At 41.0% G+C, this 26425-nt stretch overlaps 1 protein-coding gene across 1 annotated transcript; it reads left to right on the forward strand.

The window, feature by feature from the left end:
• The first annotated feature begins 797 nt into the window (after positions 1-797).
• LOC142844364 (DNA helicase MCM8-like) lies at positions 798-24972 on the forward strand. Its single transcript, XM_075962731.1, has 13 exons — positions 798-823; positions 875-985; positions 2927-3078; positions 3383-3578; positions 5936-5966; positions 6659-6799; positions 8527-8668; positions 12798-12993; positions 16300-16519; positions 17244-17453; positions 18744-18820; positions 22473-22662; positions 23218-24972. The coding sequence occupies exons 1-13, from the start codon at positions 798-800 to the stop codon at positions 23308-23310; spliced, it is 1785 nt and encodes a 594-aa protein (XP_075818846.1). The 3' UTR covers positions 23311-24972.
• Positions 24973-26425: the final 1453 nt, after the last annotated feature.

Genomic DNA, 26425 nt, shown 5'->3' on the forward strand with positions numbered 1-26425 from the left:
TCTGAATCTTTTCAGGAGCGATTTGCAATCCCCATTTAGGTAAAAGTATCTTTATTTCTTCAAACAGTCTGTTCAAGGTATCCATGTTTGAATCGGATAACAAGATGTCGTCCATGTAATGGTATACTATAGATTTGGGAAATTTCTTGCGTATTATTTGCAATGGTTGGTTCACAAAATATTGGCACAGGGAGGGGCTATTTAACATACCCTGGGGGAGAACGGTCCAGTGGTACCTCCTAGAAGGTTGAGAATTGTTATAAGTAGGCACTGTGAAGGCAAATTTTTCTCTATCTTCTTTTTGCAAAGGTATAGTGAAAAAACAATCCTTTAAATCAATAACTATGAGAGGCCATCCTTTTGGTAATAAAGAGGGCAAAGGAATTCCAGATTGCAGAGGGCCCATAGGTTGAATAACCTTGTTGATGGCCCTGAGATCTGTCACCATTCTCCATTTACCTGATTTTTTCTTAACCACAAATACAGGAGAATTCCAAGGGCTGGTAGATTCTTCTATATGTCCAGCATCTAATTGTTCTTGTACCAGCTGTTCTAAAGCCTGTAACTTTTCCTCAGCTAAAGGCCATTGCTTTGTCCATATTGGTTTCTCAGTCAACCATTTTAGAGGCAAGGCTGTTGGTATCTCTGAAGGCAGGCAAGGAGCCTAAGACTAGGAGAGTTCCTGGGCTTAGAGAAAGGAATAAGTATACAGTCGGGGGGTGAGGTGGGAGCTTTGGCTACTCACAGCAAAAAGGAAGTACAGGCAATGAGAAAGGTCAGCTAGAAAAGGGCCAAGAATGACATCTGAAGATTATAACAGGAAGTGGGTAAGATTGTAACTTAGTTACTGTAAGATGTGATTATGGCTTACCAGAGTCCGTGTGAATCTCGTGTTGCAGTGTCCTGTGCCTGCCTGTCGAGGGAAGTCCTTTGCTCCTCTGCGCAGCTCTCCGCTCACAGTTACAGTGGACTGGCAGTTGATCAAGTAAGCACTCAGAACATAAAGTAAAAGAGTTCTTGTTCTGCCGAGGAAGTCTATGGTTTTATTATATATATTGTGGCATCTGATCTACAAACAGTGCTTATTTGATGAGACTGTTTTAAAATGCTAATTATCTCTTTGACATTGATTGGTTACTGGATTCTAGAAAGGATACAGCTATTACATCCCATTGCTACTGAGAAGTGGTTCATTTTGTACTTAAATGTCGTGACTCATTTCATACTCCATGATGGGCTATGATAATATTGAAGTTTTAGATAATCATTTAAAAGTGGGCTATTTTATGATAGGTTCTCATTTTCTGTTCAACATTTTATGCCATTTACTATTGGTTTATTTTACTTTATTTGTTTTGCAAGTAAGGCATTGGTTTTTTGTTTTGCAAAGAAGGTTTATTTTTATTTATGTGTAGTATGTCTACATGAATGTGTGCCATGAATGTGTTAGTGCCTGTAGAGGTCAGACGAGGACATCAGAGGCCAGAAGATTGGCATGGGATTGAACCCCCGAGCTGTAGTTACAGGCAGTTCATGAGTGTTGGGAACTGAACGTGGGTCCTTTAGTAGAGCAGTAAGTGCTCTTAACCGTGGAGCCATCTCTCCAGCCTCCTCATTACGTAGTTTTCATCTAGTCATTCCAGCTTTGATTCTATGTCCATGACAGCTCCTTGAGTCTACTTAGTTTTTGTCTTCCCTGCTGTTAGTGGGGCGCCTGATGCTGTCGGACTCTCATTCCCTTTAGGGTGCTGAACTCCCCCTCTTTGTAATCTCTTTATTTGTGCACCTGTGAAATGGTTATTTTCATGCCGCTTGACACTTTTTGTCCCTGAGTTATCTTCTCTTTGGACTTCAGTCATGTGCGCCCCTATCATTACCCATTGTCTTGTGTCTGCCCCACCTTTTCATTTCTCGCTTGCTTTCCAAATTAGTTTTTGGTGGTGTTCCATTTCTAGAAACCTTTGCTTTTTATGTTGCTGTCATTGTATCGAGACTAACTTTGTAGCCCATAACCTGTACCCACAATTCTCTTAGCCTCTTGAGCACTGGAGTTACAGACATGCACCACCCTGACTTACCCTGGTGATTTTAATTTTCTGATTTCCCTCTGTTCCCATCTCAAAACACTTTTTATTTTGTTTTTTTGGACATACTCTTAGACTCCTGTTTTTTTTTTTAATTTTCTCTTCCTGAACCTCTACAATTTCAGAGATGAGGTGAGAAATTGTTTGCAGAGGTGGGATCTTCTTTTCTGCTCTCTGTGTGTTGGAGTTCTTCCTCTTTGGGTCTTCTTCCCAAGTAAGACAGTTTTGAGTGTTCTTGAATTGGTTAGAGCTCCTAAAATGCTGAACCGAGGAGGTTTTATTCTGGAGTTGAGATAGCTGTGTGGACGGACATCTTAGCGCCCTCTTAGAAGGAATTTGCCCATTCCTATGTTCCTGCTCCTGATGGTAAATTCTTGTTCTTTCCCTACTTGATTGCCAATTCCTTCCAAAGAAATTCTAAAAACTTATTTTTGTACTGTCTGTTGCTGCCTGCCCCCAACTCTCTATCCCCTGATGAGTTTAGTCTGTGCATTCTGGACAGCATTGTGCTTCATCCATCACTATTTCACTGTCTGCTCTTTTCAGAAGTTTCACTAATACCTCATTTGTTACCGCCACATTTGCATGCTCCAAACTTGCCTTCACTTCTTTGGTGACTTTGTTGGATTCTTGAGGGATGCTAGGTGAAATGAATACATATATGTTCATTCTGCCATCCTCAACTGGGAACTATTAAAGTGATTTTTGAAATACCATTGAACTCCTTAAAAACCAGTTTGCCTTCTTCTAGAGCAGCACTGTACAGATCCTGAACAGTCACTGTGTTGAAGAAACAGCTGAAGGGAAGATGTATTCTAACTTGAAACTGTTGAATGCCTTAGGATACAGGAGCTGATGTCTGATGCACAGAGAGAAGCAGGGCGGATCCCTCGAACAATCGAATGCGAACTCGTTCATGATCTTGTAGATAGTTGTGTCCCAGGAGATACAGTGACGATTACTGGAATTGTCAAAGTCTCAAATACCGAAGAAGGTATGTTGTAACTTTCTTCATGACTGTCTCTCAACAGTGATCTATTAGCTTTTTTTATCTATAAGATACTTCTGCATCTCAAATGATTTAGGAATTCCTTTTTCCTATGTAAGATGAAGTGCTCTAGTCCTCAGGAAGCTGAGGTAGAAGGGTCGTCACAGTTTGAGGTTCCTCTTGAGGCCTGTCTCTAAAAAGCCTCAAGTGAATAGTAAATAAAGTTACTCAGTCATAAATCTTGTTGAACAGTCAGTCAAGTTCTTGTATGGAAAATGAAAACAGTACATTTAATGTTTTGAATTTATAGGTTCTCGGAATAAGAACGATAAGTGCATGTTCCTTTTGTACATTGAGTCAAATTCTGTTAGCAACAGCAAAGGACAGAAATCTCAGACTGCAGAGGACGGGAGTCAGCATGGGACACTGATGGAGTTCTCACTTAAAGACCTCTATGCCATCCAAGAGATTCAGGCCGAAGAGAACCTGCTGAAGCTCATTGTCAAGTATGTCTTAGTGGCCCGAGGCTTTGCCACAGATGTGCATGGCAGTATGCTCTTGGTTACTTGTCAGAGAAACTAGTCAGAATGCGCAACAAACTTGAGTCTGTAGAGCACGTGTAGGCCGCTATTTGTTATTTCATGGTAGGGGTGTTTATACTTATGCCTTTTTAGGAAAAATGATGCCTAGCTTAAATGATGACTGTCTCACACAGAAGTTTGTCGTGTAGTTATTAGTTAGTAATCTACTTGTCTTACTTGATATAGTATGCTTTTGGCATTCTGACAATTTGGGGGTAATTTTGAAGAAATGAGGAAAATCAAGAAGGAAGAAGACTCGGAGTACATTCTGTAAAAAATTGATCAAGGTTTCTGGCTCCAGAATTGAGTCTTTTCTTTCTATTTTTCTATGTCAGTTTGCCAACTGAGGAAAGTCTTGAGTTACTTAAGTTCTTGTCCTTAAATGCATGAGTTTCCCACCACATAGCCACCCTGACCTACTCTGGGAAAGCTGGTGCTGTGATAGGATCTGCGTGTGTGAGCTACAGAGGGGTCGTCTGGGCAGGCAGGCAGGCGCCAGGAACATCCACGTGGAGGCTCAGGCAGCTGTCACTCCTCACTGGCTGTAAGTGAAGCAGCCCCTTAGTGGCCGTCTTCGGCACTGCTCACCAGTTTGCCTCTTTCTCCATCTTCATGTTTGTGATTTCATCATTCAAACTGAAGTTTTTTAAAGAATTATCTTTCACTTTATTAATCTAGCAGATTAGTGATGTAGGCACACTGTTTTTCAGGAAGTTTTTAGTGAAAATACCACACCTGATTGATTTGCATGTTGTTGCTTTCTACTACTAGTTGAATGCTAGAGACTGAGTCAGTACGGTCTACACAGCTGAAATTATTTCCAACCTGGACCTTTAGTTTATTGACCAATACTAGATAAGAAGTGGACTGTGAGAGGACAGAGAAGACAGAATTAGAATTGTCAGCACACAGCAGTTATGCTTCAGTTTAGATGCCTTTGGAGGCAACGGTTTGGCTAAATGTCATTTATTTGGGAGAGGAGCTCAGAAGTAGCAGGAAGGCAGGGGTAGTACAGAGAAGGGATGGCAGCCGGGCCTGGTGCCCTAACAAGAGTGCCTCCTGGGGACCTAGATTTGAGGAGCAGCCCAGCACTTCTGTTCTGCTCTTTGTCTACTGACGATGCTTCTCTGGCCGCAGAAAAGTCACAGGCACAGGTGCTTGGTAGGAAGCTGGTGGCAGTTAGACTGGGACGTGGTAAATAATTAGTTTCAAGGGACACCAGGTTCTGTTTATTTAAACAGGAGGAAGATTCACACTTTACTCCTGGCTACTACCCTGGCCATTTTTATTCATTCCTTACTTACGAAATGGACACATGTAAATACTGTGTGTGTGTGTGTGTGTGCGCGCGCGCACATACATTATATTAACATCAGGTATGTTCCTTGTGTTTATTGCTAAGCATCTTATGTTTTGAACCAGTCTCTCAGTGAATCTGGAACTTAGAGGTTGGCTAAACTGGGCAGTGAGCACCAGGGATCCGTCTATCTCTACCTCCCCAGTGCTAGGATTACAGCTTCCCACTATACCTGTGGTTTTTTTTGGAGGGCGGGGGTTGTTGCTGTTGTTGTTGTTTTTTTACAGGGCTTTTCTGTGTAGCCTTGACTGTCCTGGAACTCACTCTGTAGATCATGCTGACCTTAAACTCAAGAGATGTGCCTGCCTCTACCTCCAGAGTGCTGGGATTAAAGGCGTGTGCCCCACCATCTGGCTTATACTTATTATTATTACTTTTTAACATGATTCTGGAAGTCCGAAATTTTTATACCTGTGCAGCAAGAACTCTGTAGGTTGAATCACTTTCCAGCCCTTGTAGGTCTGTTTCCTTATATTCACATTTTAATCTGACCCTTCTGAATTGAACTGAAAAGAAACGAAATTCTATACTATTTTCAAATACTAATATTTGTACTTAGCTTAGTTATTAGTGTCCTATTTTCAGTGACAACTACACAGATTAAAGATGTCTGTTCAAATAAAACAGGAAACCTGGAATGTGGAAAACGTGATAATAGTTCATTTTAAGTGTTAATTCTGTAAGATCAGCTGTGTTAAGATGTTTTTCAAGTACTCCCTCGGAGAAGCATGGATTTTAAAGCATCCTTCTCTTTATAGATTAAATAAAGTTTACTGTAAAAATAAAATTTGTGGAATTGAGGAGATGTAAAATTTACTCCCTTTTTGGATACTAAGTAAAGAAAATTAAGCAAATTGTAAAGTAGACCTTCTAATGGACCTATGAAATTTAAGTTAGAATTTATAAATTGTCTTCTATTTTTCAGCTCACTTTGTCCTGTCATATTTGGTCATGAAGTAAGTATATTACTTCACCTTCATTCAAAAAGTACATCAAGTTGTCAATATTAATACTAAAAAGTAATTAGATTCTCTTACCAGTTATTAATATTTTGAGTCATCATTTTCCATAAGTTGATTATGTTGGAGGCAAATAATAGCCCTCGGGAGCTGCCAGCAGCTACTGGGAATGCACCCCTGTGACACAAGACAAAGTAATTAGACAGCAGGTTAAAGTCAGCACCGTAGGTGCTTCTTACGTGGGAATGGATTGGTGACATGCAGAGCTGTTCTTAGCAGTGTCTAAGATACCACTGATTTATATACTTTCAGTCTTGGTTTTTAATCGTTGTGTTATAGAAGTTTATTTGTAGATGTTTTTACTTTTGAGACAGGCTTTTGCTGTGTTGCCCCACATAGCCTTGAACTTAGAACCTTCCTGTGTCGGTATCTCTAAGCTCTGGATTGTTGACATGCCTGGCTTTGTTTCTTGACTTCATTGTAAAAAAATAAAGTTCAGTTCAGTATCCTGGCTGGTAGCATAGCTCAGGGATAGAGCTTCTGACTAATTAGGTACCAAGCCTTGCCCTCCATCAGCACTGTGAAGAGAAAATAATCTCCAGACAGACAAGTCGTACTGTAACCATGCAGGAATACCTCCTGCTAGTCATCTTGATGTTTTTCTGTCTTGTTCCCTCCTTCTACACGAGCTTGTTAAAGCAGGTTTGACGTTAGCACTCTTTGGCGGTAGCCAGAAGTACACAGATGACAAAAACAGGATTCCTATTCGAGGAGACCCACACATCCTGATTGTTGGAGATCCAGGCTTGGGGAAGAGTCAGATGCTGCAGGTATTAATTATTTAGTATTTTGCCTTCTGCTTATATAATGAATGAATAATTGACAGGTGACATTTCTCAACAAATGGCATTTGGGGTTGCAGAGGATCTAGTTTGTCTGGGGGTATAGAGGAACTGGAGTTTGTATGAGTAGTATGTATTATATATGTGGCTCTATTTTCACATCAGGCTAGTCTTCTGCCACACAGACCACATAGGCATCCTGGTCTCTGGCGATATTAACTATGATGAAATGCTATTTTCCTTAGACCATTATTGCACCTAGTAATGCTTTGCTAATCTCTTGTGATGTGACTACAGCGATGAACAGAACAGAGAAGGAAGTAAAGCTGGTCATGTGTTCTCTCCTTACAAGTATATAGGCATCTTGCTAGGGCTTCAGAATATTCTGGTAAAGGTAAGGGATCTTGTTTGGGTCTCTGGCCAGAAGAACATACTTTAATCTGTTCTGAACCCTTGCAACAGCCTGATAGCGAGGCAAGGGTTACCTAGTTATAGTAAGAGTGAAAACAGAGGCTGAAGAGATGGTTAGCTGATTAAAAGCAATTGGCACTCTTGTAGAGGACCTGAATTTGGTTCCCAGTACCTACATAGCAGATCACAGCTATCTGTGTTTCCAGTTCCAGTGGATATGACGCCCTCTTCTGGCCTCCCCAGGCACTGCACACATGTGGTACACTTAATACATTCATGTAATACACCAATACACACACACACCACACATCCCTAAACAATAAAAAACAATTTTAAAAAGCTATAATATTAGAGGCCATGGTTTAGAACAGCACTACTGGGAAGCACTTAGCATTTATGTTCCTACTTTCTTCTGACCACTTAGTAAACCACCCCACTCTCAGATCATGGTGAGACTTCTCAAAACAGACTAACAAAGAGGCCTGTGAGTGTAGCTCAGTTGATAGAATGCTTGTCACACAAAGGACAGCTGTGGTTGTGTACCCTTGTAAAACCAGCACTCCAGGGTCATCCTCTCTACCACATAGTGACTCTGAGGAGGACAGCCTCAGCTATGTGAGACCCTGTCTTGGGGAGAAACAACTGGCTCAGCAGTTAAAATATTTGCTGCTATTCCAGAGGACCCAAGTTTGGTTCCCAGTACCCTTGTCAGGTGACTCAGAATCACCTGTAATTCCATCTCCAGGAAACCAGTACCCTCTTCCTGGCTTCTATAGGCACCAGTGCATTTGTGGTGCACACACAGAAATATCCATCAGGGCTGGAGAGATGGCTCAGCCATTAAAGGGTAGGCTCACAGCCAAAATATAAGAAATATCCATCAAAAAAAAATTCAGGGATAGAGCCCTTACTTAGCATGTGCAACACTACCAGGGTTTGAACCGTTGACTGTGGTCAGTGATTCTTTTTCAACTGTGTGTGTGCGCACGCCTGCCTGCCTGCCTGTGTGTTACTGTGTGGAGGCAGCCAGGGTCTTCTATCACTCTGCACATTACTCTTTGAGATGGGGTCTCTCACTAAACTTTGGAGCTTTTCATTTTGAGTAGAATGTATGGCCAGCAAGTCCCTAGGATCTACGTGTTTCCACTCCTGAAGCTCTGGGATTCTGAACGTTACAGCGCTTCGTCTGGCTTTTACAAGGGAGCTGGGAATCTGGACGTAGGTTCTTATGCTGCATGGCAACAAAGATGAGCCAGTTTTTCCATCCCTCTGAATGATTCTTTTAACCCTTTTGTTTTTAATAGGCAGCATGCAATGTGGCGCCCCGTGGTGTGTATGTCTGTGGAAATACCACCACCAGCTCTGGGCTGACTGTAACTCTTTCAAAAGACAGTTCCTCTGGAGACTTTGCTTTGGAAGCTGGTGCTCTGGTACTTGGTGACCAAGGTGAGAGACAAAAGGGATTAATAGTTCTGGGCTTAAAAACTTCCTTCAGATGAGCAGTGGTGATGCCCGCCTTTAACGCCGGCACTCGGGAGGCAGAGGGAGGCGGATCTCTATGAGCTTGTGAGCAGTCTGGTCTACAAAGTGAGTTCCAGGATAGCCAGGACTGTTAAACAGAGAAACCCTGTCTCAAAAAATGATAAAAACAAACAAACAAAACAAAAAACCCTCCAAAACAAAATAAAAACTTTACTTCTTGGGACAGTGGGCTTGCTGTGTAAATCGGATTACCTCCAGTCTCTGTCACCTAAGTGCTGGAATTAGAGGCACATGCACCACCTCTGGCGTACTTTCTTCATTTCGATAAATTTACTTTAGTTTGAGAGCCATTTAGACAGCACTGTCCTAACCAGTAGATTGATAATGAGTGTCAAATAATTGAACATACAGTACTATCATTTTTATTTCTGTTACACAATTGAAACTGGTTTGTTTTCAGAATCTTACAGCAAATATGTTGTAATTAAATAATCAGATAAAACATGACGGTTTCTACACCTCCCACCTGATATCCCTGTCACATCTGTGATCATTTCTGTAGAGTTCTGTGATAAGTTCCTTATGGAGTGGATTGAACTAGCCTGTAGACTGCCTTGTTCCCATTGCTTAGTGTGTATGTGTACAGTGAGTACCCAGTGAGAGCCTTACTGTTACTTAGCTCAAAATTGTTCTAATTACCTTGAAACAGGAAAGAAGATGGATGGCAACTTGTGTTCTAGAAGAACTGCCCCATGAACTTAGAGCTGTGACTTAAATAGTTTCACTGTATTGATCTCCATCTCGGCCTTCTTCTGTGGCAGAATCTGTTCTCATAGACATGACTGCCTTTTCCTTCCAGAGCGGTTATCACCACGTTTTTAGTTGTCTGCCTCTTACTGGCCAGATAAATTCACAAGGGGAGGGCGGTTTTATCTCTGGTGCTGAAGCAGGTGTTGGTCTGGAGCTTGTCAGAGTCGCAGTGCTTTCCCTGAGGTCTCAGCTGAAGGAAGTAGTCATGTAAGGGTAGTTAGCTGTCAGACTGCCAGGCTGCTTCTTAGAAGGCGGGGTGATTAGAGGTTTAGGTGTACAACCACTAATGAAATGTAAGATGTGAAATGTTAGTTCCGTGGTTTGCATATATTTAGATTAACTAAACACTGTGAGGCTAACTAGCACATTCAGATAGGGAGAAAGGAATTTTACAAATACCAACTGCTAAAATCTTTACAAAGGCTGCGAGGTGAAAAGGAAATATAAAGCTTTTAAAAAATAGTCTTTCTAGTTAGATGGTAGTGGTGCGCACCTTTAATCCCAGCACTCAGGAGGTATAGGCAGGCAGATCTCTGTGAGTTTGAGGCCAACATGGTGTACAGGGCAAGTTCCAGGACAGGCTCCAAAACCACACAGAGAAACCTTGTCTTGAAAAAGGAAAAAGGAAAGGAAAAAGAAGAGGAAGGGAGGGGAGGAGAGGAGAGGAAAAAGGAAGGAAGAAGGGTATTTTCCTTCAGCATCTGATGAAATGACCAGAAGAGGTTTGCGTATTAAATTTTGTGGCTTAATGTTTGTACTCACACAAGCTGAAGAGTTGAGGGTGGTTCTAGTTCATGGTTTTCACTATGGGCTGGGACTGGAGAGATGGCTCAGCAATTAAGAACACTTGTTCTCTCAGGGAGGACCTGGGCTCATTTCCCAGCACCTACACGATGCCTCATAACCATCTGTAACTCCAGTTCCAGGGGATTTGACACCCTCTTAGCTCCTTCGGTGCCAGGCACACTTGTGGTACACTTAATATACATACAGGCAAAATACTCATACACATAAAATAAGAAAAAACAAATAAAAAAAATCCCTGGGATGAGAACATGCCTGTGATCCCAGCCGTCAGGAAACTGAGGAGGAACCATGATTCTGAGGCTTAATAGATCATCCAGGCTATCTGATGAGACCTTTAAAATCAGCCGACAAGCCGGGCAGTGGTGGCTTATGCCTTTAATCCCAGCACTTGGGAGGCAGAGGCAGGCGGATCTCTGTGAGTTCGAGACCAGCCTGGTAACAAGAGCTAGTTCCAGGACAGGCTCCAAAGCTACAGAGAAACTATATCTCAAAAAAACCAACTGACACCAGGGGACAGCAGACTTCATTCAGTCTATAGGTGGAGCCCTGTATTGGGCTTGTAAAGCTAAAACTTTTTAAAATATAGTTATAAAGAATTGTACAGAAAAACCAACCAACCAAACGAACAACAACAAAAAAACCATAAGTGTATGTAAACTATGGCCTCCTGAACCTAAGATACTTATGGACCCTTTCAGAAAAAGTTGGCTGCCTCGCTTTATACTTTGTGAAGAAGGAGCCAAGAGAGGGAGTTGCTTGATTTTGTTCCCACCTCATCCCCACTTGGGAGGAAATGTGCAAAAAACTAAGAATTTCCAGTAACATCGTTGTCAGGGGCAGCACAGGAAGTGTGATGTACGCACAGCCAACCCCGGAGGAGGCTCACTGTCCTAGTGCCCTGCTGAGCAGCCTCGGGCCTTCCTCATGGATGGCTGAGCCCTCAGCAGAGGAAGAGAGGGGCAGAGTCCAGTCACTCTTGTTTCCCCTTCCTGAGTCGCTTGCAGGTTACCAAAATGTAGTCAACAACCTAGTCTATAATCTAACACACAAGGGGATAGGGTGGATCATAGTTAGAGAAGGAAACAACAGTATAAACAGGCTTGAGCAGAACAGCCAGTAAACATGAACAGGATAAACAAGCAAGGTAACAAAGTTCCCTGTCTGCACAAAACTGAAATCCAAGTACCAATGAAAACTTCCCAGGAAACTTAACGAGAACATGAATTTAATGAAATAAAATGAGACAAAGAGATGAAATAAAATGAGATAAAGATACTAGATTAAGAAGTTGCTGGATGGTGGTGACACGTGCTTGTAATTCCAGCACTCAAGAAGCAGAGACAGGCAGATCTCTGAGTTCGAGGCCAGCCTGGTCTACAAAGCAAGTTGCAGGGCAGCTAGGACTATTAACACTGAGAAACCTTGTCTTGAAAAAGCCAAAAACATAAAAATTGATAATCAATATAGGAAACTGACCCTGCCAAATGAGAGGATGTAGAGGAAAGGCTTCTACTAGCTTCAGTGAACATGAAGAAAAGAGCAAAGGTCTAAATAACTAGATGTGGGCATCTGTAGAGATGACGACGGAAAGGAAATGCTGCACAAAGGGAAATCGGTTCCATGAAGTAGGAACCCAGAAGTGGCACTGGATTGAATTGAAGGATGTGAGAGAGCTCTGGTTCTAATGTGCCGTAGGTTCAAGCCCCAGCACCACAAACTAGATGTAGAGGTCTTGAAACGTGAACAAGCTAAAAAGCAGTTATTTTTCATATGTGCTTAGCTGGCAAGGATTAGGTGACCGCAGAGTATAAAGGAGTCTAACCTTGGGAAAGCCCTCCAGAGAATTCCCAACTGGTGTGCACAAGTGGGAGAAAGCGCACTACCAGATGTGCTAATGACCCCAGTAACTTGTGCTTCAGACATCCCTGGAACTCAGAAAACCTTCAGTGGCGGTACTATGTGTTAAGAGTCCCTGCAAGTGTCATCAATCAATACCTCCCTTTACTGAGCCATGTTTGTGCCTTCTGCCTGGAGCTATGTTCTTCCACCTGAATCATGTTGCCTACAGTCCCCCAAAGACTCAGCTGAAGGCATACCTTTTCCTTCAGCCCTTTCAGTTCTCCTAGTTTAGCTAGACTGTGCTCCAGAAAGCAGGCACTTAATCTTGCATATCCTAAGTGGTTTGAGAAGTACATTTCTTAGATGTCTGGGTCTTACCTGACTGATTAGGTCTTGATGCATTTTAAGACTTGCGTATCTTCATATATGGAGCCACCACATAGTGTGTTACCTACAGAGAATGGTGAATAAGCACAAGCTTTAGTAATAAGATAAAACAAATGGCAGTTCTCACTAACTCTTATTTTAAGTTCTAGAAATAAATGGAAATAATCATTGTGCAGTAACCTCTGCCTTAACAGATTTGAAACCTGACCAGAGAAAGATGTTTTTGTCTTTTTTCCTACTGTGCTTGTAGGCATTTGTGGAATAGACGAATTTGATAAGATGGGGAATCAACATCAAGCCTTGTTAGAAGCCATGGAACAGCAGAGCATTAGCCTTGCTAAAGCTGGTGTGGTTTGCAGCCTCCCTGCAAGGACTTCCATTATTGCTGCTGCAAATCCAGTTGGAGGACACTACAATAAAGCCAAAACAGTTTCTGAGAATTTGAAGTAAGTCTCTTCAAATGTGTGCTGTGATCACTAGGGAAAAGGTAGCTGGGCATATCAGTGGATAGCTCACACAAGTTACAGGTCTCCAGTAAATGTCCAGAAGTGCGCTAAAGTCCTGAAAAAACAGTGAGGTGCCACAGATAGCCTACCAGACAGGCCAAGGTTTTAGATGCAGTTACCTATGTTAAAGGAGTGGGAAAGAATCCTCATGTCCTCCACGTGTTGAAAACCACCTTGTATGATTCTGTAATTCTGTTTATTCTAAGTACTCTATGCTTAGGAAATCCTGATCATAGTTAGCAACTCCATAGATGTGTGAGGAATGTGCACTGCAGTGTTAACACCATCAAATATCAGAAATTGTTTAAACTCAGTGAGACCGAATAGTGGGAAGCAGCAGTGAGAAGCTAGTGGCTTTGCACACCCTGATAAAGGATCCCTGTCTGCTTAGCCAAGAAGGCCCTGCTGTGTACTTAAGGGGTGTGCTCTCTTTCAAGAACAAAGTTCACTTTGTACTTCCTCTTTTTTGGTCTTGTTTTTTGTTTGTTTGAGACAGTGTTTGTCTGTGTACACTTGACCTGGAACTTTCTCTAGCTCAGGCTGGCCTTCAATTCACAGAGACCTACCTTCCTCTGTCTCCTGAATGCTGGGATTAAAGGTGTGCACCACCACCTCCTGGCTTGTGCTTCCACTTCTAATTCATTTTGTACAGGGTGAATGCAATGTGTATAAGAGAAAAACAGACTTAAGTGACATAAAAGTGAGAAGACAGTGTCTCAGGGAAAACTAGGCCTTACTAGAGCAGCTTATTTCTCTTTTCTTCTTTCGGAAATTTATTTTTTCTTAAAGATTTATTTGTTTTTATTTTATGTGTATTGGTATTTTGCCTGCATGTCAGAAGAGGGTGTTGGATTCCCCTGGAACCTGAGTGTTGTGGGTACTGAGCCATCTCTCCAACCTCTCCCATTCCCCTTTGTTTTTGAAATGGGGAATCTCACTGTGTTACTCATTGCTAGTCCTAAATCCATAGGTTTAAGTGATCCTTGCTGTCTTCCTTTGTCTTCCACTATCTTCTCGTCTATAGAAGCTACAGGCGTGTGGTGCTGTCCACAGCTAATGTTAAATAAGTTATACATCTGAGCAGGGTGTGGTGGCACACGCCCTTAATCCCAGCACTTGGGAGGCAGAGACAGGTGAATCTTCTGTGAGTTCGAGGCCAACCTGGGCTGCATAGTGAGACCCTGTGTCCAAAAAACATAAATAAATAAATTTAATGTAGTAATAAGAGCAGCGGGGCTGCGTCCCCAACACCCCAGCCGCCTGCTCAGCTAGCTTATGCCCTGAAATAATTACACGGACACTGTATTCTTTTAATCACTGCTTGGCCCTTTAGCTCTAGCCCTTACTGGCTAATTCTGATATCCCGATCAACCCATCTCTAATAATCTGTGAGCACCGGTCTTACCGGGAAGATTCTAGCCTAAGTCCATCCTGGGTCAGAGCTGGGGCATGGCGTCTCTCTGAGGCGTCTGCTCCGGAGAGGAGAGCTGTGGAGTCTGAGCTCACTTCCTCTTCCTCCTGGCATTCTGTTCTGTTTACTCCACCTACCTATGTCCTAACCAATAAAATGGGCCAAGGCAGTTCCTTTATTAGCCAATGACCTTCCTCCATCAATTTAAGATAGATAAGAAATTTTGCCAGGTGGTGGTTGTGGACTCTGTATCAAAAAAAAAACCCAACCCTATATATACATATATACATACATGAATGCATAAATAAGAAATTTGCCAGGTCGTGGTTGTGCACACCTTTAATCCCAGCACTCTGGTGGCAGAGGCAGGTGGATTTCTGAGGGGCCAGTGTTGTCTACAAAGTGAATTCCAGAACAGCCAGGGTTATATATGGAAACCCTGTTTGAAAAACCAAAAATAAATAAATAAATAAATAAATAATTATAATAATAGATTTAAGAAATTTATACACCTAAAATAGAAATTGTCAGGTTAATAAGATCAAGGTAAAGGTTTATTCCAGAACCAACTCCCGTGAATTCCACACGTGCTTCATGGTACCACACACACAAATACATCTAAAGAGGAAATTTTTTAAGTAAAAAATAGAATACAGTTGCACTTGGAAATTTACAGTGTTTTTTCATTGCTTCCAACAAAGTCAATCTTCTGTTAATGGATTTCCCTTAGTAAAATAATGATATTATGTTTTATAAAGTCTGTATAATCCTGGTGAACAAAACCTATATCAGACTTGGTTCTGTTTTTAGCACATTCTTTTGGTGGTTTCATCAAACATTTTAAACAGCCTAGATTGGTTTTTCTTGTTATAAATAGGAAAGCTGCTGGTCAGTGGGCTCAGTGTGATGCCTAAAGGAGTGTAGCATCTTTACTCTGTTGTGTTTAACTGAACACGAGGACTGGAGAGACAGCGTTTGGATGAGATAAGCCATCGAAGCATGGCTGGAAATACGGCTCAGCAGTTAAAGAGCACTGGCTGCTCTTGTAGAGGACCTGGGCTTGGTTATAGCATGCACGTACCAGCTCACAACCATCTCTGATTGTAGTGATGAGGCGAGCAGGCCTGCTTTTCATCCTGTCCAGCTCCTGCACAGCTAGCTTAACACCCGAAACAACAACACACAAATTGTATTCTTTTAAACACTGCCTGGCCCATTATCTCCAGTCTTTTACTGGCTAACTCTCACATCTTGATTAACCCATTTCTATAAACGTGTGTAGCACCATGAGGTGGTGGTTTACTGGGAAGATTCTAGCCTATGTCCATCTTGGGTCAGAGCTTCATTGCATCTGCCTCACTTCCCTTCTTCCTAGCATTCTGTTCTGTCTACTCCGCCCACCTAATTTTCTGTCCTATCAAAGGGCCAAGGCAGTTTCTTTATTAACCAGTGAAAGTAACACATAGACAGATGACCCTCCTCCATCACCTGATTCTAGGTCCAGGGCATCCAACATCCTCTTCTGACTTGCACAGGCACCAGGCACACCGCTGGCTCATAGACACACATGCAGGCAAAAAAATGTCAAAAAGAGCTATGAAAGCACTTATAGATAGGCTTTGTGTCCATGAGCATGTAGGTCTCAGTGACTATGCTGTATGAGGAAAGACCACCTCCACAGCTGTCCAGTCAGTGTATGTGAGGAGTGGGAACACACAGCTATGCGGAAAGCTTAATTCTTGAACCTGAAGATTGACTTAGAAGTTCTGCATGGAACTAGTAAACAAGTCAACACTTTCTTAGGTTTTTCTGCTTCTTTCTTCCCTACTTCCTAGGATGGGGAGTGCCCTACTGTCCAGATTCGATTTGGTCTTTATCTTGTTAGATACACCAAATGAGCAGCATGACCACTTACTTTCTGAACATGTGATCGCAGTAAGAGCTGGGAAGCAGAAAACCATTAGCAGTGCCGCAGTAGCTCGGACGCTCAGTCAAGATTCAAACACTTCGGTACTTGAAGTAGTTTCTGAGAAACCATTATCAGAAAGATTAAAGGTATTCCTATTTCTTAATCATTTAGTTTCATTGTGCTTAAATGTGTAAATTCTATGTGTGATGGGGGCTTGGAGTATGTCATAGTGGTATATTATGTGCTTAGCATGACCAGAGCTCTAGACTTAATCCTCAGCATCTACCCCTCCCCCAAGATAAAATCCACCTTCCTCCTCATCCCTAGATATTTACCTGGTACTCTGGAATTTGAGGCAGTGGTTCTCAAACTGGGTCACGACTCTTTTTGGGGGGTTGCATATCAGATATCCTGCATATCACAAATTTACATTATGATTTATAAGAACAAAATAAGTTATGAAGTAGCAATGAAATAATTTTATGGTTGGGTGTCACCACAATCTGAGGAATTAAAGGGTCGCAGCATTAGGAAGGTTGAGAACCACTGATCCAAGGCTGGGATTGGAAGCTGTAACCATAGTGTTTTGTTTATTTGGAGAAGTTTTGGAACTTCCTAATTTACCTAAACAATGTAACTTTTTGAAAAAAAATATTTATTTATTTATACAATATTCTGTGTGTATGCCTGCAGGCAAGAAGAGGGCACCAGACCCCATTACAGATGGTTGTGAGCCACCATGTGGTTGCTGGGAATTAAACTCAGGACCTTTGGAAGAGCAGGCAATGCTCTTAACCGCTGAGCCATCTCTCCAGCCCCCGTAACTTTTTTTTTGTTTTTTAATTTTTTTACTTTAAAATTCTACTCTAGGTGGCTCCTGGAGAGAAAATAGATCCAATTCCACATCAGCTGTTGAGGAAGTATGTTGGTTATGCACGGCAGTATGTCCACCCAAGGCTATCCATAGAAGCTGCCCAGGCTCTTCAGGACTTCTACCTGGAGCTCCGCAAGCAGAGCCAACGCATGAGCAGCTCACCCATCACCACCCGGCAGCTGGAATCTTTGATCCGTCTCACAGAGGTTTGCATTTCCCTATATTCATGCTTTCTGTGACTTGAGGAAGAGGGAAGGAGCTCAGCCTATAAGTTCAGTTACTTAGGATGCTGAGGCAGGAGGATTGCAAATTGAAGGCATGCCTAGACTACAGATTGAGTCCAAGGCCAGACTAGGTTACCTAGTATGTGATATGTCTCAAAAATCAACAAAGAGATGACATAGTTCAGTGGTCTTGAGTGCTTTCTCAGCATGTTCAATCTCCAGTACTGTAAGAGAGGGTGTGTGTGTGTGTGTATGAGAGAGAGAGAGAGAGAGAGAGAGAGAGAGAGAGAGAGAATGTGTCTGTGATACTATGATTTCTTTTGATCAGTTTTCTTCACTATTGAACTATTGATTAGATCTTCTGTCTAGGAGACATTAAAAAATTAAAAAAATAAAAAAGGATGAATAAAAGTTTTTTAAAGAATATTTAGTTACTTTTGTAGCATATTAAAGCTATAGATTTCTTTCTAGGTACCAGTTATGCCAAGCAATGTCAGTTTTTTTTAATGACACTGTAGATTGCTGGAGTGTCTGAAAAGTGGTTAGATTACCTAGAATCCTAGGCTTCCAAGTTGAGCATATGGGAACATGGAATATGTCGAGTGTCTTGACTACTTGATTTGATTGTGTGACAGGTTGGTAGGTGTAGGCAGCCTTTCTAAGAGCACTGTTTGTCACATTGCATGGTGCTCTGAGTACTGTTGCAGTTAAAATTAGCTGCAGTGAATGGTAAGGTTCTTTTGATTCTAAAATATGATTGACACCTCTGTTATTTGAGTTTAAATAAACTGTGTTTTTCTGAAAATAAAACGCAAGGACAAAAACACATTTTCATAACCAAAACTCATAAAATGAACACTCAGAAAAAATATTAGTAGGTAAAAGTAAATTTTGGTTATGTTTTAAGCTATTTGTACATTTTTCTAATTTTTTGTTTTTGTTTTTTGAGGCAGGGTTTCTTTGTGTAGCTTTGGAGCCTGTCCTGGAACTAGCTCTTGTAGAGCAGGCTGGCCTCGAACTCACAGAGATCCGCCTGCCTCTGCCCCCCTAGTGCTGGGATTAAAGGCGTACGCCACCACCGCCTGACTGCTTTTCTAATTTTTATCCTTTGAGAATTGCACACATGCATACAGTGTATTTTGAGCACACTCACCACCAGCCCTTCCCATACAGTGAAATGCAGTGAATAATGAAGCTTAGGTACGACGCACCAGCACAATCAATGGTTACAGTATTTATCGTTTATTTTAAAATAGTTGTTTTCTTTTATAGGCACGAGCAAGGTTAGAATTGAGAGAGGAAGCAACTAAAGAAGATGCTGAAGATATAATTGAAATTATGAAACATAGGTAAGATTAACACTAATTTTACATTTGGGGGCAGTGCATACACATGTGTGGTCATCAGAGGACAACTGGAGTCAGTTTTTGTTCTTCATCCATGTGTGTCCCATGGATTGAACCAATGCTGTCAGACCTGTCAAATGCCTTAACCTGCTCAGTTATCTTGCTGGCCACTTAAATTTTGTACTTTTTACCTTTCTCTTTTTCTTTCTCAACTTTCTCCCCCAATCCTCACTCCCTCCTTTCTCCCTATCTCCTCTTTCTGTCCTTCCTTCTTTCCTTTCTTCCTTTTGGTGTTCTTGACAGGTAATTTCTATTTCTTCAAAGGTAAATTGTATAGATACTGAATTTGCTTCATGTCAGGGTGCTTTGCCAGTTCCTCTCTGACCCTGAACCACAGTTCTGTATAGTTGAAGAACAAGGGTTTTACAGTTCAACTTGAGGCTGCTATGGCATGTTATATCAAAGGGACTACAAGGTGGTTTAGTGCAGTAAAAGTTCTTGGCATACAAATCGGATGATTTGATTCCTGGAAACAACACAAATGTGGAAGGAGAGACCCACCTCCACAAAGTTGACTTCCGCTCTTGTGCTGTGGCAGGCGTACACACAGTAATAGTAGTGTTCTGGCAGTGCATGTTGGCGGGCACTGCTGTCCTCTAGATCTGATGATATTAAAGGCCGCATAGATCCCCTTCCTCTGACTCATGCCATAAACTGAGATCAGATCTGTTGTGAATAGCCAATAACTAGGCGGGGGGAAGGGGTATAGACAGGATTTCTAGGGAGAGAGAGAAAGAGGAGAAGTGTGAGCAGGAAGATTCCACCAGAGAGACGCCAGGGTCACAATGAAGTGGTAGGACATATGGTACAAAGTAGAGGTAGCTGAGCCATGGAGAACATAGATTAATAAAGCACATTAGTTTAAGTTATAAGAGCTAGTGGAACAAGCCTAAGCTAATGGCCAAGCCTTCATAATTAATAAGTTTCTGAGTTGCTATTTGTGAGCTTGCGACCTGATGAGAAAGTACTACTGCACAGATGAGAAGTCACAGAGATGTTGTGGGGTCTGGCTCTTGTGCTGTCCTTGTGGTTGTTCAGGAGTGTGGCACTGATGAATGACTGCTCTCCCCCCTTTCCCAGGAGGGAGGCTTCACCTTGCTTTGCTGTGCTCATGATGGCTCTGGCCTTACCTGTGCCTTCTTCCCACAGGTACATAAGCAGACTTACGTAGAAGGGCACCCTGCTGTCCACTAGAGCTTGAGCAGTAACTGCTTGTTCCCTGCTTTTATAACCAGTCTGTGGAAGCACAGCCTTCTCTTTCATTCATTGTGTCAGCAACAAGGGGAGAGAATAGTTCCACCAGTGCTTAGGATTGCCTAGCATTATCAGAGATTGAGACCGGCTAACACATCAAGTTCAGATCTGTTAAACTAACATGCTTTCTTAGTGTATGAGAGAAAGGACCTTATCGTGTTTACCAGTGTCTTTCCAGGGCCCACAGTCATGGCTAGCATGATTTATTAAACATACTTCGTTAATTCATCAATTAAAGTACTCTTTAAAAAATTTGCCCTTTTTAGTTCCTATCTCTTCTGTGTCATTGAAACCACCATTAACATGTTATTCTGTGAAATTATACTTTTAATTTCTGGGAAGCAGAAACCTGAATAAGAAAAATATGAACCATGACATAGTTCATCTGAGTTAGCATAATATATACTTGGACATTTTTTGAAAAGTAAATGTTTTTACTTAATAAACAGCTTATATGAGTATTCTTACACAATTGGAAATATTCTAGAAGTAGTACTGCCTACTGAGACTAGGTTGCTGTGAGCTTTTCCAATTCAGGGCAGTTGTCAAATATTTTATGTATCTTTTTTTCAAATGGAAGCAAGGGAGCACGGATCAAAATCCCAGGTGTCACTCATTAGTAATGTTAACATTCGGAAAGTCATTTGTCTTTCTGCCAAAACTGTCCTTGTCTGTAAAAGGAGTAAGGATAATCCCCAAAGCACAAGGTGACTAGGAGGATGCCTGTGGTAAACAAGAAGAATTGCCATGTCAGTACTCAGAGCATCTCCAACAATAGAGGAACGTCAGCTTGTTATGTGAGTCAGGTGGGTTAAGCCTGAAGGTCGTGAATAACGTGCCCTGTTCTGTCATGTGCTCCTGTCTTCCTGAATGATACACAGTTCTGTGTGTACAGTTTCTTCTCTAGTGGAGGAACAGACCATGACCTTTGAAGGTCATTCCTAAGGACTCCTTAAGAAGGAACAGTGATTAGATTTGTTTACCACCCGGAGCCCACTTCCTAACAGGTGACCAATACATATTTGATAATTCCTGAGTAAAAACCTTCACTTGTTAAGTTTTATGTGTCCCATTGTCCAGATGGACTCAGCAGTAGAGCTGGATTACATTGTGGTTAATTCCGTCTGTAATGGGTGTTTACAGACTCCAGCCAAAACTCTCTGTCAGATGTATTTCCCTTTTTTGGTGATACTGTAAAAATCAAACAGAAGAGAAATGGGACTAGTGTCTGTCATCACTGCAAGTCAGCATGAGCTTAAGCTTATTCCTAGAGAATTTATTTTTAAGCTTTTTTTTTTATGGGTATGTGGAGGCAGACTTTCCAGCTGCTTCCCAAATAATCACAGAAACTTATTGTTAATTATAATAAATGTTTGGCCGACAGCTCAGGCTTGTTACTAACTAGTTTTTATAACTTAGCCCACATTTCTTATCTACACTCTGCCACATGATGGCACCTTTTTTCAACATGACAGTTTCACCTTGTTTCTCCCTATGTCTCCTTGCAACTCCTGAGACTTCTCTTTCTTTTTTCTGCTCTTTTGTTATCTACAAGTCCCTCCTAGCCTCTACCTGTCTAGCCACTGGCCAGTCTGCTCTTTTATTAACCAGAGGGAGCAATGCATATGTACAGCGTGCAAGGATTGCTCCACAGCAGGTGTGGGTGTTTTGCCGGCACACATCTTGGCACCATGTGCACAGTGCCTTCCAAAGCCAGAAGTGAGAATGGAATCTCATGGAATTTCAGGTGCTTGTGAGCTGCTGTGTAGGTCCTCTTAAACCAGGGCCCTCTACAAGAGCAGCCTGTGATCTTACCCATTTCTCCAGCCACTCTAGAGTAGTTTGAAACATCTTTTCTTTGCAGATGCTGTGGAAGTTAATAACACATGTTTACCTGGGAAAGCCAAAAATGCTATGGTCAGAAATTTTAGTTTTATTAATCAGAAAGACTGTTTCTGTTATTTGTAATATTGTTTTTCAACTCTACACTTTTGCATTTCATGTTTGCAAATCTGTTTTGGTGTTTTGAGATAGGATCTCCTTCCTTAGCCCTACCTGACCTGGTACTTGTTATGTTGAGGCTGTCTTTAAACTCAAGGAAGTTCTATGCCTTAGCTCCTGAGCACTGGGATTGTAGGCATGTACTGTCACTCCTGGCTGAAATGCTCTCTTTATAGCCGTAATTGTGTTCAAAATATGTTTCTGTCAATGTATATCAAATTGAATTCAAAGTAACTAAGTCTCACAGCCATTCCCAAACTTCTATTATGACTTGGAAGCCCAGTCCAAAAATGTCTGTAGCCATGCCATGTGAGATAATTCTTTTTTCTCCATCTTTAAGCATGCTAGGAACTTACTCAGATGAATTTGGGAACCTGGATTTTGAGCGATCCCAGCACGGCTCTGGAATGAGCAACAGGTCAACAGCAAAAAGATTTATTTCTGCTCTTAACAGCATTGCTGAAAGAACTTACAATAATATATTTCAATATCATCAACTTCGTCAGATTGCCAAAGAACTAAACATTCAGGTACCTGAATACTTAACAGATCGTTTTTGTAATAATTTCAGAGGGTCCTCATTACTAGAGGTCTACATTAGTTATAAACTGATTGGCCCATTAGCTCAGGCTTCTTATTAACTCTTATAACTTATATTAGTCCATTATTTTTATCTGTGTTAGCCATGTGGCTCAGTACCTTATTAGGCAGGGAAGTCACATCTTGCTTCTTCGGTGGCTGGGCCAGGACTTTGGAAAGGACTTCCTTCTTCCCAGAATTCTCCTGTTCTCATTGACCTGCCTCTGCTTCCTGTCTGGTTGTCCTACCTATACTTCCTACCTGGCTACTGGCCAGTCAGCGTTTATATAAAATATAATTGACAGAATACAGACCATTGTCCCACATCACTAGTCTAAGTTGGGTTTTTGGTTAAGACAAAGTATTCTTTGCTTTTTTGGAGTGCTATAGAAAGCATATACTATTTTATTTGCCCAGAATACTTGTTGGGAGTCTGTCTAGAGACTGATGTGAAAATCATGTTTGGCGTGTTCCTAAATGGGCTGACTCTGGATGTTTGCTTCTAGGTTGCTGTTTTTGAAAACTTCATTGGATCACTGAATGACCAAGGTTACCTCTTAAAAAAAGGCCCAAAGATTTATCAACTTCAAACTATGTGACAAACTTACCAAGTCAGGGCCACCTGTAGTTTATTATACCTTAAAATCATCTTAATTACAAAAACTGAAAATAAAAGGTCTGAAAAATGGCATATAACTCAATGAAAAAATGTTAGTTATGGTCAGCTGAGAAGTGGTGAGATTGTGCATTAGTAATCCATAATTTATCCAGAAGACTAAAAGTAAAATGTTTATATTATTTTATCTAAATAACATGAACATTATTTATACTTTTTCTTGTCATTTTTTATTAGTGTTTCATAGTCTTGTATATCAGGTGTCTCTCAGGCATCCAGGTAATATATAAACAAATGAGTATGTATTTTTGTGAAACTTTATTTATATTAAACTTTGAATTTCATAAAATGTTTACGTCAAAAAAAAAACCTCTTCATTTGTTTCTAACCCTTATGGTTATGGTTATTGTGGGTCTGACTTGGCTTTTCATTTGGAAGTAGTAGAAATCTTTTGACTTAAGCAAAAATCCTTTCTGGAAAATAATTGTTTACAAAATTGTATGAAGACTGATAAAAGAAATGTAAACCTAGCTTGCTGCCATGGTGTCTCAAGCACACCCACCTTTGTGCCTCACGGATGCCATTCCTATACCAGGAAATGCCTCTCTGGAAGGTGGCAGCAGCAGGGAACATCTTCATTCAGCCTCTTTCTGTTGCGAGTTCAGAAGAAAAAGCACAATAAGAAACACTGGTTTGAAAAGATGGATTAACGAGGGAGTTTTCTGAGGTCTGCTTCAAGGAGGCAGAACCCATAAAGTCAAAATTGATGATAATAGATTGTGAGAAGCTTCAAGTGAAACTGGACCTCTAGCTAAGACACCCTTCATATCTGTAACCATCAAACACTTCCACATATAAGCACTCAGGCATTGCGAGCCACTGGTTGGAGATATACTAAACTTCCAGGAAACTGGATGAATTAAAAATTGAAGAAACAAAATGAAGGGGGATTTTTCTGTCCTGCTAGCCAGTTCCCAAATAAATGACAAGGAGACTTCTTCTTAATGGTGAAAGCTCAGCTGGTAGCTTAGTCTTGTTTCTAACTAGCTCTTATAACTTAACCCGTTTCTATTCATTTACTTTCTGCCTGTGGCCTTATTAACTCATCTCTATAGTACCCATCCTACCTTGTAGTGAGGAGGCGAGTGTAGAGGCGTAAACGAATGCAGGCAGTTTGTAAAAATATATATAGTTTTAACGTAGAAATAGACTTACAGAACCACCGTTCCCGCGGAGACCAGGAGAGTAGAAGAGGAAGCTCTGAGCACGCTCGCCAAATTTATAGGCAGACATTAGCCCGAGGCGAACACGCCCCCTAAGGGGCGGGACTTATCCCTACATCTCCCCTTTTTGTCTAAATAAGACAGAACTAAACCAAATACAACTACATACAATAACAACAAATAATAAATATAACAAACAATATTGAGAACAAAAGCTTTGCTAAACATTCTATCTCAAGGAGTCCAAATAATGTAAAGAGTAACTACAATTATATAATCTTCAACTCTGTCAAAGATCTGAGAAGGGAATAAACACTACTCAACAAACGAGATATATCCAAAATGTGCAACAATTGACAGAGACAACTGACTACCTGGGCAATCACCCAAAGTCTCGTTTGCAATGTTGAGTCAACCAATTTTGGCTAAGGCCTAACATAACTGACATACCATTATTAAAGGCAAGGAACTTTTCAAAACTATCTTACCCTGTCTTGGCAGGATATGACAGTCCTGTTTTATCCATTGATGCACGCTCTGTATCTGTGTCAGTGGTTGAGGTATAGGCATTTCTTTGCCCAAAGGCCAGTTCTTCCAAATAGAAAGGCTCCAGGTGGAGTGTCTTTGGTGCTCAACATTCTCTCGGGAATGGAGTGGTGTTGCCAGGAGCAATTGTGTCTCACTATCACGAAACTCTGAGTTAGATTAAAGGCCATTTTCTACAGCTCTTTGAAGAGGTTGAAGATTATCTATCTATACTGAGTATAATCTCTATATATCTAAAGAACCTGATTAGTCTGATTATAAATGACAAACTTAGATGACTATTTATCTATATAATTCTCAATATCTATCTAACTTAAAGACTAAGACAATAAACAACTGTGTAACAAATGAGGATAATGACCTCCAAATATAAACACTGTAAAAATATACATTGCAATATGGTAAATATATATCAATGCACAAACATTATATAAGTATCTTAATCAGAGGTAGAAATGTACATTGCAATATGGTAAATGTATACAATATATATATCAATACAATATATGTCAATACATAAAAATGTTTTAAACAGACATAGAAACATGCATGCATACAATAGTCAATATAATTTAACTTTGTTTCAATATACAAGAATTGATACCAATATATTTGTCTAAAAGCAGTAACTCACAATTATAAATCTATAATCCCATCATTCCCTCTCTTTTTTTTTTTTTTCAAAATGATCCCTGAGCTTATAAAATTCCTCCCCCAACCTCCCAACCCCTAAATGATGTCCCTAAACCCAGGGGTAAACTTTACTGGGAGAGGGGACGTCGTCCTCTAGAATTACTTCCAGCTGTCATGGGGGCGACGTTCTTTCTGGGGGATCCTGTGAAAGTAAAATGATGGTTAAATTTCAAGATCAATGTCTTTTAAAATTGCAAATAGTCTCTGAGTATTTTGTGGAGGTCTGGCCAGAATGTTGTACAAGATGTGCACCATTTCAGCTAACCAAGTTGGGATCGTCTTGTGCAGCTGGTATCCAAAACAGGTCTTGTAGTAGCGCTATCAGTATCATGACGTCATCTCAACCAGGTAGAGTTGTTGTTGTGGGGCCCCATCTTCTTCCTGGAAACTTCAAATGTCACTTCGGGAAAAACTCATTATTCATTGTGAAAAACTTAAACATTAATCATATAGACATATATATACATACATATATATATTCAATAAAAGGCATGATATATATATTCAATGAAAAGTATGATAGATATGAAGAAAAGCAAGGATGTTTTCTAAACTCATATTTCTTTCTGTCCCATATCATGGCTCTTGACATGAGACAGAAACTCCAGAAACTCTGGGTTTTTCTCTTACTAACAG

This window comes from Microtus pennsylvanicus, chromosome 2 (assembly GCF_037038515.1).
Source record: "Microtus pennsylvanicus isolate mMicPen1 chromosome 2, mMicPen1.hap1, whole genome shotgun sequence".
NCBI lineage: Eukaryota > Metazoa > Chordata > Mammalia > Rodentia > Cricetidae > Microtus > Microtus pennsylvanicus.

Coding starts and splice junctions, on each gene's coding strand:
- LOC142844364 (XM_075962731.1), top strand. CDS start 798: ATGACATCTGAAGATTATAACAGGAA. Junction 5,967..6,658: donor CTGTCATATTTGGTCATGAA/GTAAGTATATTA, acceptor CTTCTACACGAG/CTTGTTAAAGCAGGTTTGAC. Junction 12,994..16,299: donor ACAGTTTCTGAGAATTTGAA/GTAAGTCTCTTC, acceptor CCTACTTCCTAG/GATGGGGAGTGCCCTACTGT.